This window comes from Hibiscus syriacus, unplaced genomic scaffold (assembly GCF_006381635.1).
Source record: "Hibiscus syriacus cultivar Baekdansim isolate YM2019G1 unplaced genomic scaffold, ASM638163v2 tig00116984_pilon, whole genome shotgun sequence".
NCBI classification, from domain to species: domain Eukaryota; kingdom Viridiplantae; phylum Streptophyta; class Magnoliopsida; order Malvales; family Malvaceae; genus Hibiscus; species Hibiscus syriacus.
In genome coordinates, this window is record NW_024063507.1 from 782,061 (window position 1) to 800,267 (window position 18,207).

At 34.9% G+C, this 18,207-nt stretch overlaps 1 protein-coding gene and 2 pseudogenes across 2 annotated transcripts; 2 read left to right on the forward strand and 1 right to left on the reverse strand.

Moving 5' to 3' along the window:
- The first annotated feature begins 496 nt into the window (after nucleotides 1-496).
- Nucleotides 497-1,905, forward strand: LOC120193025. 2 transcript variants are annotated; one of them, XM_039195658.1, is made up of 6 exons: nucleotides 497-713; nucleotides 827-898; nucleotides 1,120-1,193; nucleotides 1,301-1,424; nucleotides 1,521-1,601; nucleotides 1,676-1,905. In XM_039195658.1, the coding sequence occupies exons 1-6, from the start codon at nucleotides 576-578 to the stop codon at nucleotides 1,817-1,819; spliced, it is 633 nt and encodes a 210-aa protein (XP_039051589.1). In that variant the 5' UTR covers nucleotides 497-575; the 3' UTR covers nucleotides 1,820-1,905. The 2 variants fall into 2 exon arrangements, with proteins under 2 accessions (XP_039051589.1, XP_039051588.1); XM_039195657.1 differs by having other exon boundaries at nucleotides 1,295-1,424; nucleotides 1,676-1,898.
- Nucleotides 1,906-4,845: 2,940 nt separating this feature from the next.
- Nucleotides 4,846-8,843, forward strand: LOC120192959 (annotated as a pseudogene).
- Nucleotides 8,844-9,549: 706 nt separating this feature from the next.
- Nucleotides 9,550-12,038, reverse strand: LOC120192960 (annotated as a pseudogene).
- Between the last annotated feature and the right edge of the window lie 6,169 nt (nucleotides 12,039-18,207).

Genomic DNA, 18,207 nt, shown 5'->3' on the forward strand with positions numbered 1-18,207 from the left:
TTGGTAATTCGATCGGACGTCTCAAATTCAAACCTAAAAGCAGGCATTTTGAATTGGACTTGAAATCATTATCCTAATTTATTTATTTATTATTTAAAATTACTTACGCACTACACTCTCAACAATTTTCGCCATATAAAAAATATATTTATTTTAAAAATTAGATTAAAATTTATAGAGATTATAAAATCCAGTCGAATGAATATGAGTTTAATAAAATTATCCTGTGCTGATACTAATTAATGAATTTATTTTAAATTTTAGAGCCATGGGTACATGTTAACGAATTTAATAAAATTTATATATTTTAATGTCTTTTTAGATATTTTTTTAAAATGATTTAAAATATTTTCCCTAAAAAAACTGTCATTTTCAAGATTTTAAAAGATTTTACACATATTAAATTTAAATTAAGATAGAGGGAGGGATATTTATGGAACTTCAAGCTCTGTTTCATATTTCAAAACTCCAGTTTATATAGAGAATAGAAACGAAAGCAGGTTTTGAAGATCAATAAAGAAAGCAGATTTTCTAAACACGCAAAGGGGGGTGGGGGAAGAAAAGATTAAGAAGAAATGGGAGATGTTGTTTTGTTTATTGATGATTTATCATCGAAGAGTTGTTCGATTTCACACTGTAGAATTTGCCATGAAGAAGAGCTCGAAAGCTTGAAGAGCTTGGAAGCTCCCTGTGCGTGTTCTGGCTCTGTTAAGGTGAAAATTTATAACACTTGTTTTTCTTCTTCTTTTGATCTAATGCTTGTTTTGATTAATGGGTTTCTTATGTTTCAATGATTCAATTCCTTTTTCTAATTGTCTGTTCTCAGTTCGCACATAGAGATTGTATACAGAGATGGTGTAACGAGAAGGGAAACACAACTTGTGAAATTTGTCTTCAGGTTTGAAATCTAACCATTAGAGCACCAAAAAAGTAGACGAATTTCAAATTTTTAAACCTTCATTTTTGTTTTTCTTTTTTAAATCAAACTGGATGATTTGTTGATCAGGTTTCTTTGTCCTTAAAGAATGTTGCTATAATCGTTTATTTTCCTAGAAAAAAGGTTACCCGGAGGTTTATTTAATCATGTCAACGAACAACTTACTGTATAAAATCATGCAGAAATATGAACCGGGATATACAGCAATGGTGCCTTCGAAGAAATCTCAGCTGATTGAAGCTGCAGTAACCATTAGGTAATTTTTTTTTAAGAAAAAGTATGTAATTACATGCTTTTTTAATTATTATTAGGTTCAATAAAAAGTAATAAAATTTTTGGAGTGTTGTTTGTTCTCAGAGATAGCCTGCAAATTCCCAGAAGAGAGGTTGAACCACAACACCAAGCAATGAACAACGGAAATGAATTCTCTCAATGTAACACAGCCGCTGAAAGAGGCGCTACTTGCTGCCGATCAATGGCACTCACCGTACGTTTAACCCTTTACACCGTTTCTAACAAACGATTGATTTTTGAAGGCTTAAATAAAATGGGTGTTTTAAGTGTTCACATGCAATTTTGCCAGTTTACCGTGGTTTTGCTCGTGAAACATCTATTTGCTGTCATCAATGGCGAAACAGATCAATACCCGTTTGCACTTCTTATGGTGAGTATTCGATTCCATTGCCCTCTCTTACTGTCGTCGGAGCATCGTGCTGATTACCGGAATGAATTTTACAGATACTGCTTTCGAGAGCAGCCGGAATTTTACTCCCAATGTACATAGTGATTCGGTCGATTACAGCCATTCGGAATAACTTTCGACGACAGCAACGGCACGGTTCCGATGAAATCGCCAGCTCTGAGGATGAAGACGACGATTGAGCATCAATGGCTCGACAGACAATCTTATTGTAAGATCTTAATTGCTTCCTCGTTTGTAATTCGAGGCATTATACTGATGCCCAGCTTATCCGAATTCATCGTTTTTTTTCCGCCATCAATAGAAAATTTTCATAAAATAATGATTTTGTATTACGGATTAATGGCCGTTTGTGCGGTTTATTGATATCAACATTACAGTACCATTGACATGTCACAAAATTTATGAAACAATCATGTCGATAAATGATCACGAATCAAGCCCAATACGATCATTTGCACCAACCCAACAAGCATACCATTAGTTGAGCGTTACTTGTTTATGCTCATGATTGTTCTTCGAATTCTTTTTTATTAATTAACATTTCTCTTATTCAAATATCCTTAAATATAAAGTAAGTGTCCAAATTATAGTGTTTTTCGTGAATATATGTCTAAATTATTTTTTAATGATCTCGGTGCCTAATGTTACAAACATTATTACTTTAGGTGTATGGGTCGTTAACGTCGTTAAGTCACATGTGTCACAATCTGGTAATTTTGAATTTTTTTAAATATTAAAAATATAACTGCATTTATAAAAAAAATTATAATTTCTCTTAAATTATAAAAAAGCGCCAAAATCCACAAATCTTAACCCTAGCCCATTGTCATCCTCCTAATGATACGCAGTCATAGTTGTTGTCGATTGGCTCTTGGAATCGTGTGGGATAGTGATTTTATCCTAGCCGTGAGGTATAAAATGTCGATTCGTCGTCGATCGGTTACGATTTCGTAGGAGTTTTGGTCACCTGGGGAGGTGAGATCGGGTTGAGCTTTGTCAACGACAAAGGGTGGCGATTGACGTGTGTTTATGAGTTAAAATGAACGTTTTTAAAGTTTTAGGGTTATTTCAAAATTTTTGTTTTTTAAATATATAATTTTAATTTTTTTAATTTTTAAATACAATTTTTAGAATTAGCAGATTGTGATACATGTTACTTAATCGAGAAAACTAATGTCGTTGTCGGCCAGGGCACCTAAAGTGGTAACGTTTATAATGTTAGACACCATAATCATTCAAAAAAATAATTTATGCACCTATTCATAAAAAACACTATAGTTTGGGCATTTATTTTATAATTCAGTCATTCAAATATAATTAACATTACTCGTATACAAATACAAAACTAACTTTCGATGCACGAACTAAATTACTTCAATGATTAAAGAAATGATTGATTTTTCTGGAAGTCTCAGATTCAAGCATTAGAAATTACAAAGTGTTTAAACATTCATTATTAAATGATTAAATCTTTAGAACAAATAGTATCATTTCTAAGCATCCTAAATTAATAATAATAAAAAAAAAGGTGACCTTCGACTACGAGTCTCACTACTTAATCGTGTTTGTTTTCTATCTTAAATTCTTCAAATTCTCATAAAATACAATTAAAATTGTCTTCATTTAAATGTCTCTTTATATAAGAATTTGGGTAGAGGTAAAAACAAGATAATACTTTCATTAATGATGTACATAGAGAGAAAAAATGTATTTTTAATCCCATGCAAAACGATAATTAATAAAATGTATTATTAATCCTCATTTAAATACCTCGTTTTATAAGAATTTGGACAAAAATCTTTGTATACCATCACAAAGATAATAAAATGTATCGTTGACAATATGTTCTGTATTTTTCAAAGTATCATGTTCATATTTTTGTACTATGTTGACAGGGATATAGCCAGGATTCTAATTCAGTAGGGACAAAGTATAACTTTTCTAAAAGTAGGAGTAATTTATAATTATTTTATAAATATTTAAATTTTTACATATAAATACCAATAATTAGTTGTTATAATAGGATGGGTTATTAAATCTCTTAAATAAGATCAGGAGTTCAAAACATAATATTGTGGAAGAAGCAAATTATATTAGAAAGATTACTCTTATAATGAAGTTATGTAATCAAGATATTGAGTCAACACATCAAATAAGTGTAACAGGAAAATTTGAGTGAACACCTTTTTTCTCTTTTTAGTGTCCGATTATTTGCTTGTGTGCGTAATAGTAATAATTTCTATCTCCATGAACACATACATTTATAGTAAAAGTGTTTAACAAATCCTTCTTTATTTATGAAAATATCTTATTAGATATCTGTGATTAATTGCCATATTTCATATCATTTATAAAAATATACGCAAAAATAAATGAAAAATACATAATTTATTCAAACATAAGTTCACATCTTATGATCAATCATGAACTACCACCCTATAACCTTCTATGTAATTTTAATTCATAAAAGTTCATTTTATAATCGTGTTAATCGTGTTAATCGTGTTAAATAAAAACGTGTTAATCGTGTTGTATCTCAAAAAACACATGTCGATCGAATCGTATCGTAATTTTATAATAAAATCACGTGCGATACTGAAATGTTAGTATTCATCGATAATCGAATATTCATTTATTCTAATAAAGTGAACAATAAAATTAAATAAACATATAAACTAACTAACCAACACAAAAATTGAAATGTGTTGAGTTTCTGTTGGAGATAAAAGCATAATTAATAAACCCAGAATTCAGTTTAATTATATAATTACCGTGGGCTGGAATTGTTGTTTTGGGGAGAAAAAAAAGGGCTAAAAATCTAATATCAGAGTTGTGCATGAAGCCAAACGTGCATGCCTTCTATTTAAGCCATTGTCTTTATTCATATTTTGAAATGTTCCAAAAGAATTCTTCAACAGAAACAACCTCCGACTGTGCAGTAATTCGTCAGGTCTTCACTTCAACTTTCTCCGAATCTTATTTTCTTTTGTTTTTCTGATGCAAGCTCAGTTCATTCTTCTGTTTATTGTGTTGTACTCGAAAGAATATATATGTTTGCTGAGAATTAAAAGTTCAAATAAGTGAATCTTTTTATTTAAGGAAAAGAAAATATGATGAGATTGTGTTTCTTTGAATACAATTATACGTATTTAATATGCATGCAAAGAAAAGGAGACAGTAATTTAAGGAGACTGAGAGATTGATAATGGATTTTCCTTCACATCAATGGAGATTTTCCCATGGTAAAGTTCAAAGTGATTAACCATGGCTTGAGAAGAAAAACAAAAGAGAAGAATTGTTTTTTTACAACGTAAAAAAAAAGGCTGGTTTTTTACTTTTTAACCAGATTTTCTTGTTGAACATTCCTTCATCATGCAGAAACTTTTCATAATGAAGCTCAGCGTGTTGATCGCGTCACGGCCTGTCACTGTCCTCATCCCTCTGGTAATTTTTGTAGTCATTGTAGAGAAATCTGTTTGAGGCTTTGTTTGGAAGATTATTAAAATGATTTGATTTTGTTCATGGTTCTGGATTTTTAACGCAGGCATTGCTGGTTTTGCTGCCTCCAAGTGTAGTGATCACATGGTGGTACAAAACAACAAGACAAATTGGAGAAAATGTGGAATTGAATACCCAGATTTTGCATTCTGGATTTCTATCACAAATTGACAGCATTGCAAAATCAATACCCCCATTGAGTTCATCTGCTGCAAATTTAGTCATGCTTCTGAGTTCTTCCTTCAACCTAACTGATGAAATCTCATTGACTGATATTGAGACTAAAGTATGTATCATCATCTTTTTCGATATCGAAATCGGAAGATATATAACTAGGAATGTCCTACTTTGTTTCTAGCATTTTCAACCATTCCTAATCTGTCTCAGATTTCATATGTTGGATCAGAGGGTCTGTTTTTCTGCTACTATTTTGATGGACATCAAACTCTATCAGCATATGCTAACTCTTCGTCTTTGTCGAACCGAAGGCGGTATGTTTGGTACAAGCAACCAGTAGATACTCACACAGGGAAGCTCTATGGAGAAGCTGTTAGATTCCGTGGCTTCAATGTTGTGAATACGAGCTGGTTTCAAGCAGCATTGCATGATTCATGGGGATATTCTTCTGTCGAAAACAGGTGGAAAAGTGTTGGTGAACTTTCGTTTCTTACCAGTGTTGGCATGCTTGGAAGAGGTGTTATTTCCATGGGAGTTCCAGTGAAACGATTAACCGATCTCGCTTCGGGTTTAGATCTTTATGGCGGAAGCTTAAGCTTGATCACAATGGATGGACAATTGTTGGTTGATGGAATCCCAAACAGCAAATTCATCTCTGTTAATAACTCCATTGTCTTACAAATAATGAATCCAAGTGGTGCTCAAAATGTTTCATGTACTACCCCAGAAATCTATAACTTGGACAATAGTGAAAAAAAGTATAGTGTTAGTTGTTCAGCGGTCGAAATCGCCGCAGTGCAATTGGTAGGTTCGGTTTTAATTCTATCTGCATTCTTCATTTTCTCTGAAGTATTGATATCGGGCTCGTATTTAATATGTTTTGGTTTGGTTTCAGGTATATGCACTGGCATCGCCTCGAAAAGGATTAGCTAACCTTGTGCACAGAAAAATCAACCATTCTCACATTGCTCTTATAGCAGCGATTTTATTTCTGGTGATTGCACTAATGTTTTTCATATCCTCAATGGGCAGCGCTGCTCAAAGGGAGATGTGCCTGCATGACAAGCTCATAAAACAAATGGAAGCCACTCAACAAGCCGAGAGAAAAAGCATGAACAAAAGCCTTGCCCTGGTTGGCGCCAGCCATGATATCCGAGCGTCGTTGGCCGGCATTAATGGTTTCATCGATTTATGCCTTGTGAATGTGTTCCCCAGGTCCGATTTCGAGTCGTATTTAAAGCAAATGAGTCATTGTGCGCAAGATCTATTAGGTAAATTAGTTCCTTTGCCTTTTGCTGAAAACTTACTAGTATTTTGGGTCTAATTGGTTGCATATGATTTACAGGGTTGCTTAATTCCATACTCGATACAAGTAAAATCGAAACCGGCATGATGAATTTGGAAGAAAAAGAATTCAATTTGGCAGAACTGGTTGAACATGTAGTTGATTTGTATCATCCTGTGGGTATGATAAAGGGTGTTGATGTTGTTTTGGACCCTTGTGATGGATCTATTATCAAGCTCGCACAAGTAAAAGGTGACAGAGGGAAACTCATGCAGATATTAAGTAATGTGCTAAGCAATGCTGTTAAATTTACTGCTGAAGGACATGTATGCCTTAGGGCTTGGGTCCGAAAGCCAGATTTCGAAACCGAAATACTTGCTTCTAGCCGGAAAGGCTTTCACAAGTATTTGTCCCGCTTGTTTAACAACAACAACGAAGCCAGAAGTGACGTGAAAGCGATAAGTGCAGTTGGACCGATTGCTGATTCCGTGGAGACTGTGTTCGAGGTCGACGATACGGGTAAAGGGATTCCCGAAGAGAAGCAAAAGTCTGTGTTTGAAAACTATGTTCAGGTTAAAGAAACAGCAGCAGGACAAGTTGGCACTGGCTTAGGCCTTGGAATTGTTCAATCTTTGGTAAGTCACAAATATTAGCACAAGCTAATTAGTTTCTTGCCATTAAACCAGTCTCTATACATACATACATACATACAGACGTACATAGTACGTTTCATCCTATGCATGGATGACTAACTCAGATCTTACTATGGATGACTAACTCAGATTTTACTATGGATGACTAACTCAGATCTTACTTTGTTAGGTACGGCTAATGGGCGGAGAGATCGGAATCGTTGAGAAAGGGATTGGTGAAAAGGGGACTTGTTTCGGATTCAATGTTTTCCTCACAACATGTGAGATTTCCTCCAGCAGCAATTTCAAAGGTGACAATGAGGCTCAAGGTGATGCCATCCGGCCTCCTAGTCCAAGCTTTGCGGCTCGAACTTTGGACGGATCTCAAGTCGTTCTCTTTATGCAAAACAACGAAAGGCGTAGAGTTTCACAAAAGTTTATGGAGGGTCTTGGAATAAATGTATCAGTTGTAGATCAATGCAACTATTTTCCTGCTGCACTAAAGAAGATACAATTAAAGCTAAATTCCTATCACCATTCTTTAAGGAGATCAGATATGAGTGGCAGGAGTGACAACTCTAGTTTGAGTTCCAAGGACATGCCTATGGATAAGTTACCGTTGAACAGACGACGGGATGCACTGAGCTTCATACTACTTGTGATCGATGTCAATGCAGGGCTGTTTTCCAAGCTCTGGAGGATTGTGGCTGAATTCCGAAGAGGCCTTCAGAGTACATGTTGTAAGGTGGTCTGGTTAGACAAACCGACTGCACGTATGATCAATCCGATAAGGCTCAACCCCGGTGATGAAGTTCTGTTACAGCCTTTTCATGGCTCTCGATTGCATCGAGTCATTAAACTGCTTCCAGAGTTCAGAGCTGTGTCGTCACAGGGGGTTTCGGGTAATCTGGAAAGTTCGAAGGATGCTTATAATAAAGCAAGGTTGGGAAATTCTCAACATAGTGGAGAGATACAAGAATATGGTAGCTCAAGTGATGAACGGTATAGCAAGAAAGGTTCCTCTTCCTCGCCTTCACTAGTTTGTAGTCACGGAGGGTTGACGTCGAAAATATCTCCGATTCATCGACATGGTGCCGAGTCGAGTACCGGGAAGCCGTTGTTCGGGAAACGAATATTGATTGCCGAGGATAACAAAATGCTAAGCTTCATTGCTACAACTGCAGTTAGACAGCTAGGCGCTGATGTTGAGAACTGTGTAAATGGAAATGAAGCTGTAGAACTAGTTTGCAATGGTCTCAAAACTCAGAAATTTTCTTCCTTATGACTATATATTAATGGACTGTCAGGTAATGTATATGATTTCTCATAACTGCATAACTTTTAATGCCAGGTGGTTTGAGATTGAGCTTTGATATTATTTTTGGTACGTTTTTCCGATAGATGTTCCCGATGGATGGTTACGAAGCGACGCGACTGATAAGAACCGAGGAGGAAAAATACGGCGTTCATATCCCGATCATCGCATTAACAGCTCATACAGATGGCAAGGATGCAGTGGAAGCCGGGATGGATGCTCACCTGGTTAAACCTTTGAAGTCGGAAGAATTGATGGAAGTCATTGAAAATATCCAGAGAAAGAGCAATGGTTGATTGATCTCATGGCGTATCTTTATGTCAGAATTTGTACATATACCGCTGTAATCTGCTCTGCAAGAAGGGTACTATAATTGGGAGAAATAATTTTGATTAATATGAAACCAAACAAATTTAAGGACTCTAGTCTGTCTGCATTAACCATATGAAGCCACCGAACTATTGTCAAGGGACGCCAGCAACAATTGGCCTTTGGATCTGTATTGAACTGAATACCTTCATCGTCGACCGACCAAAGTTTAGGGAAGCTCCACCCAAACTTGAACAAAAAGATTGGATCGAGCTCAGATTTAAGGTGAAAAATTAATCTAATCTGACTCGAGATAATAATATAATTATATCTTAAATATTTAAGGATAATTACAATAATACATCTCTCTACGTAGCACTTTCGCATTTTCATCCCAGTTAACTAAATACCTAATATGCTTCAATAAGATACAATTACCAATAATAAACATGTTTATTTTTCCCGCAAAATAAAGCTTGAAATGCTTGCAGATCTGTAGTCTTCTGCAGTGAAGTATAAAGGGACATACGAAAACAGAAGTAAAAGAAAGTGGATTGAAGCAACAGCATTCGTAATGATTTTAACGTATATGAGATATCCATGACAGACGAGAATCCGTATGAAGCATTTGTTGTTGTACAAAGCTGACTCATTCCAAAAATGTTTCAATTGCTCATACAATCAGAACCCTCGAGCTGAATCAGATCATCAGATTACAAACACGGATTCGGCGTATTCTAAGATATGAGCAGCAGCCAATTGAACATGAATCACTTTAGGGATGGGTATGAACCTTTCCTTTCCACCACTGAATTGCCTCGAGAAAATTCGGTCCAAGCAACAAGCGATACGTGCCATTTTACCATTTTCACTTTCGAAGTTCTAGGTGGTAATTAGATCCTGTTCCTTCCATTTTGCTAATTTAGCTTGTATAAGTCTGTCCAAAATTGGAGGCTCTAGAGGAATCGGGTCAAGACAACGCTCCGATGCAGCAACAATCACCTGCCAAACAGAAATAACACCCACATCTTCATTTTTGTTACCACTAGTCATGGGATATGGAAATATCAAAGTTCGTAATGTTTCTACTACCTCGTCAAGTAAGAAGTCAACCGCCAATTCATCTTCAACAGTCTCCTTCAAAGGAGTTCTTAAGAATTGAATATCCAGTTGAATTTGCTGGAAACCACTTGGATTAAAGGTCTGGAGTCTGACAAATTCATGCAAGCTTTTAAGGCAAAGTTTCACTGTGGTTGTTACAACAGACTCCTGCAAGAGGGAAAACCCAGTTCATTTTGCTTCAACTAAAGCACTGGATATATTTCCACTAGCACAATCATTCACTGGTCACACCTGTGTATGTTCAACTTTAGTAAAAATTTCAACTTTTTGCTCGAACAATTTTGCTAGATTTGTTTCTAAGAGCTGGCTCCTGGCTCTCTGTGTATTTGACCTAGTCATTTTTTCATCTCGTAATTGGTTACTCCGGGATGAGGCCGTGCTTCCATTGCTGTCAGAGCGCCGGTGCTTATGCGTGAGCCCTTGAGGCAAAATCTGCTTTACTTCACTTGCTGTTTCCTTCAACTAGGGTAGAGAAACTTGAGGTTAAGCACTATATATCTAGAAGAATGTACAGAAAAAGGAATTGAAATCTATATCCTCGTCCACTGAAAAAAATTATATGAATGCTAACCTCTTGAAGAAACAAATCAACGAACATATGAACCTCTCTAGGTTCCTTGTGCTGCAAACATTAAAAATAAAAAATTGTTGAAAAGTTCATTGTTGAACTATTTTCGTAGCAGGAATTTCTTTCAAAATGGTGAATTATAGTACAGCTTACTAACCTTGATCCAGTTTGGTGTTGTGAACCTCTTAGCAGAGTTGATACCTTTTGAGTTCTCATATTTATATACTGCAAAATGAAACGAACTTATTAACAATGAGAAAACTGCCTTTTCTTGAAAAGGAAAAAGATATCTCAAATGCCAAATAATAAAAATCATAAAAACTAAAATTATGAGCTCCCTTGATAAAACTGGCATGGCATCTAGTCATCAATATTTCCATGAAGTTTCCTAACTGATGAATTGAAATGGGATAGAACACATCCCACGGTTGCAATAAGTTCTAAATTTCAAAAGAAGAATAGAATGAATTCCTACATGCTGCAAAAGCCTTTCACCAGCTGACCGAAATATTCGACATATCACTCCTGGAACAAACGCAGGACCATTTTCATAGCCTCGACCACCGCCACCAGAGAAGGAAGCAGCTATTCCCTAACAATAAAACATGAAAAATATGACAGAAGACCAAGAAAGAAGGGAAAGTACTAGAATTATTCCACTTCACATTTTGAAATGGCTGTCAGATGGTAAGAACAAATTATTAGGTGAAGACAAACTTGCCTCAGTAATTCTTGGGATGGCAGTTTGCTCAATGAAAACGGAAAGTTGAGCCATCACCAGGACAATACCAGCAAGAACTTTTTCAGCATGTGCTCCTTCTCTCAAACCTTTATCTGGACTGGATGAACTCTTTTTTCCCGAAAGCAAGAGAAGACGAGCATAAAGAGCCCTGAAATCCTTCTTGTACCCAATCAATTATGAAATCTCTGAATTGAACTAACAACCCTAAGTCGTCATCAAGAAGTTGGCTGAAATCCTGCAGTAGCAAATAGATTAAAAGTGAAATGAAAACAATACACTACATTTACATTATACATTATTAAGGAAAAGAATAATGAAAATATAAAAGATACAAGTTCAGAACAGAAAAGAAAATAGCCTGGGAGCAAAAAAAGCAATATATATACCCCAAATGAAAAGCAGAGATTTGAGGTCATTTTTCATTCCAGAAAGTATTCCAGGCATTTACAAAGTCTTTTACATGCATTCTAGTAAGAGAGATATGCAGAGAAGTAACAAAAAAATGGACTACCATTATTTACTTGAATAGCATATAACAGATGCAAAGTTTGAGTTGTTTTTCCATGCATAAAACAAGAGTTGCTTCAGCATCTAATGAGTTACCGGTAAGACATCCATGCTTCCCTGAAGCACAGCCTTTTTGCTGGCTTCCAAAGCATCCTGCAAGGGGTGCTCCTCTGCTGCCTCTTTTGGATTAACATGTACTCTCAGAAGGGCATCTGCAAAATGAACTTGTAAGGTAATTTTCATTAGTTAAGTTTACATCTATAAAAATGAATCAAGTTTATTCAAAATTTCAAAATTTCAAAATTAAAAGTTCACGTAGAATCTAGAAATATGTATGGTTTAACACTTAATGCACCTCTTGTTTTCATACACAACTGTCAACTGAACATGCATTTGAAAGCATTAATGATTAACCTACATATATTAATTCTAGAATAGCAATAGTTGAATGGCCGATCGTAAATATGATTCTCCTTAAGCTAGCCTTAGGTTAGTTATATTTTAGTTAGAATTCAAGTGAACTATAACTTTTTTTTTGAAAGGTAAGAATTGTATTAAATTGTGCAGTAAAATCAAGCATTGTTAGGGGTCTCATTAAAAAACTTCCTTAAACCTAAAAAGAGGAAAAAGAGTACACCCTAAGCAATGACAAACATCGTAAATAGCAATTCAGACATAGGAATCAGCCCCCTAACACCATCTCTTAGACCTCCTAAATAAAATTAACCACCCTCACCACCAGCTTAACAAAACCCATGGGAAAGAGATAAGACGCTCTCCCCTCTAAACCAACTAAGCCCTTAACAGTCAAAACCAGCCGTTGCACATAAACCCCCACCCCAGTGAACGATCAGTGAGAAGCCAGAAACGCTTCACCCCTATACCGAATTCAAAACACCAACATAACCCATAGCCAGTTTCGCTAGGTAGTCGACCAACGAATTACACCGTCTTGGGATAACTTTGACTACGAAATTTTCTTGAAATAATAGGGCCGCCATAGGGAGAAGCAAAGAGTCCCCATTCTGGAGGAATGGTAGAGACATTCAGCAGCCAATTCACAGCAACAGCACAATCGGACTCCACAACCAGCCCGTAAATTCTGTACCACTTGGAATTAGAGGTGAACAAAAACTCTGAATATTTGATTTTACGTAAAAAATATTTGAAATTGGATTTGGAAAAAATCGATTTTTTTTAAACTGGATCGGATATTTAAAAATCAGATAGTATAATCGGTTTGGAAAAATATTGGACGATCGATTTTTTTACCGGATTAAAAGCCGGTTTGAAAAAAATCGGATAAAAATCGGTTTTTATCCGAAAAAAATCCGGTCTAGGGTTTTAAAAACTAGTCGTTGGGGGGGTTTTGTGACCGTTTTTTTCTAAAAAAATCACCATTTTACCACCCTAAACATGTATAAATAGGTTGGGGATGTATTTGGTTGATTACAACTTTCTCAAATCTTATTACACAACACCTAAACATCTTTCAAATCTTATTTTTGTATTTTTTTGTTCATCATGACTACAAATACCGACCCTAATACGATTGAATCTTCCGTCAGAGGAAACCTTGAAGTCATGAGAGTGATCGAACACACTCGAAACAAAGATATTTGGGATCACTACGATTTATGTGAAATGTCAAATGGCTCGAGGAGGGTTGTAAACATTGTCTAAAGTTTTTTGCACCGGAAGAAAACACAACATTGAATAACCATTTTACAAAATCATGCAAGGTACTTCGCTCAAGATCGGATCCAAGTCAATCGAATCTTACACCGTAAGGTGGTGTTTTTGTTTACGACAACGAAAAATTACGAGAAGCGTTTACAAAGTTCGTGATTACAAAAGCATTGTCGTTCGACCACTTTGATGATGAAGATTTCACGGCAACAATTCAACAACTAATGCAACCACATTATACTCAAGTAAGTCGTACTACCCTTAGAAGAGATGTTATAAAAATGTGGCGTACGGCGAGGGAAAAATGATTTTAGGATTCCAAGAACACTGTTATGGTGTGTCGCTTACATGTGATGTTTGGAGTTACCCTCAAAATACCGGAAATTCTTTTTAGCCGTTACGGCACATTGGTTAGATCAAGATAGTTGGCAAATGATGAAAAGAACAATCACGTTTGAATTATTCGGTGAGTCGTATACCGGTGTTAATTTATTTACACTTTTAAAAAGGGTAATTTGTCTTTATAAATTATAAAATAAAGTTTTTTCTATATAATTTGATAATGCATCGAATAATACAAACGCGATTCCAAGATTAAAAATATTACTTTCACCGATTTTAGACAGTGCGTTTTTTCATACCCATTGCGTTGCACACATAATTAATTTATTCGTGTAAGCCGGTTTGGAGGTTATTGAGCCAATTAGATTAGAATTTAAAGAAATAATAAAATTGGTTCTTTGTAACAACAACAAAAGACTAAATAATTATAAATGATTTTGTAAGTCGGTTAATAAAAAAGCTTTGGGTTTTGGATTGTTCAACTCGTTGGAACTCAACTTGGATGATGATGCATACTGCCTTAAGGCAAAGGGACACATTGCAAACATTTCACGATCGACTTTTCGAGAGAGGCCATATCTTAAACATTTATCTGGATTCGAGTTGGGAAACTATATCCAAAATAACAGATTTGCTTGAGATTTTTTAAGAATGCAACAACTTTTTTATCTGGTGTTTATTACCCTACTAGCCCGTTGGTTCTTAATCAAATATTTTTGTTGGCTAAGCGACTAAATGACTTTGAATTTGAAACCGAAGTTTTTCAAGAAATTGGCTTTGCAATGAAGGAAAAACTTTTAAAATATTTTAAGGAGATTCCCCCCATTTTTACTAGTGTCGTCGCTTTAAACCCAACGTTAAATGTTGGCGGGGTTGAAACACTAATCGAACAAATTACGTTTTCTTTTAATCTAACCGATGATGAACCCAACTTTGTCCAAAACCAAATAAATTATTTTTAACAAATGTTTTCGATACATGTTTGCAATTTATTTAACTAAATACGGATCAAGTAGTGTAATACATGATCAAATGAGAACGAATGTGGAATCATCTAGTAGATGTCCAAGTAACACAAATTCGTCACTTTTTAACACTCTAGTAAATTCCCAATCCAAACGATCACGTACTACCACCCCAAGTAGTGAGTTGGAAAATTACATGTCATGCGATTTTCTATCAAAAATGACATTTGAAGAGTTTGAAAGTTTGAATATTTTGGCTTGGTGGAAAGAAAAAGAAGCACAATTTTCGATTCTAGCCGCCATGGCCCGTGATTTACTAACCGTCCAAGCTTCTACGGTAGCTTCAGAATCCATTTTTCTATTAGTGGCGGGGTTATATCGCAACGGAGATCAAGACTAAGTCCCGAGTCGGTGGAAGTATACATTTGTTTGAAGGATTATTTGGATGGAGCGGCTCGGAAGCAACATATCACCACCCTAGAAGATGCAATTGATGACGACTTGGAAGCAAACTTACACATTGAAGAAGTCGAACTTGGAATATCCCCTCCAAACGAAGAAGGCGAAGATAATGAAGAAGATATGGCGATGTAGTTTATTTTTAAACTTTGTTTCAATTATCGAACTTGGAAGTTTTTAAGTATTTGAATTTATCGAACTTGGAAGTATTTAAGTATTTCAATTATCGTAAACTTTGTTGCAATTGATGAAGATGTAATTTTAAAATTGTAATATTTAAGTACTTTAATTTATCGTTGATGAGTGTCTTGTGTATATGCTATTCACATGCATAAAATGTTTATAAATACACCTAATTTATCTAGAATAGTTGTGCTTTGATTAGCTTTTGGTTTGAAATAGGTGTGAGTCAAATGGAGCTTAAATGAGGATCTAATGCGATTAAGTGGAAGATAATGAAAGCTTGCAAGAAATGGTGATGAATGTGCTTTGATGAGAGTGTTTAAGAAGGAAGAACAAAGAAAACAAGACAAAAGTAGTGTTGCTCAGCATTACTCTCAAAGCCTTCAGGAGGAGGAGTAGAGACAGATTGCACAAGAATAGTGCTACTCACCACCACCAGTTTTATTATATCTGGTTTTTTTTAAAAAACTGATTTTTTTCAAACCGAAACCGGTTACACCATCCAGCCCTCCAAACCGGTTAGGATCCGAACCGATTTTTTTTAAATCCAGTTTTTTGGCTAGGTGAAAAATCGGATCGGTTTTTATCCATTCCAGATCGGTTTTTTATCCGACTTTGTGCATGTCTACTTGGAATCCTTGAACAGTTTAATTGCGTGATCAACAACCAATATTTTTGCTAGAATCGAGGATCCGCCCCATATAATAATTGAGACAGCTTTCCACAAATTTTGAAATTTTTTAAACAAAATTTATCTCACTTGATATTATTTTTTTAAAATAAATTTCGTCTCGCTTGAGACAATTTTTCCTCAAAAAACAAAATTTGGAAATTGTTTCACTTGAAACAAAATTGATAAACCTTTGAGACTGTTTCTCTCAAAATAAAGTTTTATCTCGCTTGAGACAGTTTCTCTTGAAACAAATTTTGTCTCGCTTGAGACAGTTTCTCTTGAAACATAAACCTTTGAGATAGTTTCTCTTGAAACAAAGTTTGTCTCTCTTGAGATATTTTCTCTTAAAACATAAACAATTGAGATTGTTTCCCTTGAAACAAATTTTGTCTCGCTTGAGACAGTTTCTCTTGAAAAAAAGTTTTGTCTCGCTTGAGATAGTTTCTCTTGAAATAAAGTTTTGTCTCTCTTGAAACATAAACAATTGAGATTGTTTCTTTTGAAACAAAGTTTTGTCTTTCTTGAGACAGTTTCTCTCAAAACAAAGTTTCGTCTCGTGATGGGTGTCGAATTCAACAAATAATAATACTTGCTTTTAGAAATATAAAATTGTAGTAGTGATAAGCAAGGATGAATCCACATGGATTGGGTAGATTGATTTTAAAGAAAATTAAAGCAAAAAAAGGGTTTTAAAATTTAGAGAAAAATCAAAAGGAAAAGCAATTATAATCAACCAAAAAATTAGAGAAATTAATATTAAGCAAATATCTAACTAAAGGTATAATTTCATAATTGGTTCAGAGAATCGATCATAGATGCAATGATAAAATCTTCTACTTTTCACTAAATTGGTTATGGTTATTGACAAGCTCTAACAACCCGTCTCTACTTAGTTTCTTGATAATCAAGAGAAACTCTTTGATTATTTCCCTTATTAATGAACAACCCTGGACAAGCGCTTAAGATTTAATCCACCAACAACATTAACCACTAGTGAGACCACCAATTCTAGCCAACAAATACACAAGCTCGATTCATTTAGACTAGATTATATACCTTCATAACATAATAAAAAATCAATAATGTTACTTTACCACCAATATTATAACGTTTAAACAATTACAAATTTAAAGTTCTAAATGACAATTTATCAACCTGATAATTGAACAACGGGCCCTTTGCAACAATCAATCAAGACAATAATTCTTAATAAAAATAGAAGATATATAAATAGCGAAGAAGTAAAAGAACAATGAAAATTATTTAGATCTCACAATCCTTGAAGAACCAAAACTTCAATTATCCTTCAGTTGGAACAAAAGTATTTAGCTACTCATAATTGAAAGAACACCAAAATAAAATAAAGATGAAGTCTGTAAATAATCATAAAGAAAAGATTTTACTTAAAGAAAACTTAAAAACTATGAAAACCCTAGCTCCCCTTTTATAAGGATTGTCCTATTCTAGATAAGGAAGTTTATTAAAAGTGAATCATACCAAAATAGGGATTTTTGAATGCCCTCATCCTTCTCTAAAGATAAGAATGATTCAATAGAGTCTTTCAGCCGTCATTAAACTCCTTTTCCGTTGTAAATTTGTAACCCTAATTTAGGGTTATAAGAACTGGTAAGGCGTGCACATACCTTAACTGTAGACTTCTTCTGCGATAGCTTAGGATGAATAAGCAATGCCCAAGCCTTAAGCGAAAACCTCTTCTAGTCTTGTCAACTTCTTGAATTCTGATTTTTCCTCCTTAATTTGGGGATTTTGTGAAGATCATGTTATTCATTGGATTTTGAACTTGTTTAATCCAAATCTTCAACATAATCCACAAAATACGAAAAATAATCAAAATTTATGATTTAAGCAATTTTAGGTATTCAAATATGAGGAAACTATCATAGAATACATGGTTAATATGCAACAACAACAACAACAAAACCCTATTCCCATATGCAATGGGGTAAGGGGGAGGTAGAGTAGTAGGCTGCCCCCAACGCATGGTTAAGAGCAGCTTCCGTGGAAGACCTCCGGCAGTCAGAAAATTAAAAATAAAGATAAAATGCAATGCATGTATAAATAAATAAGTAAATAAATATTT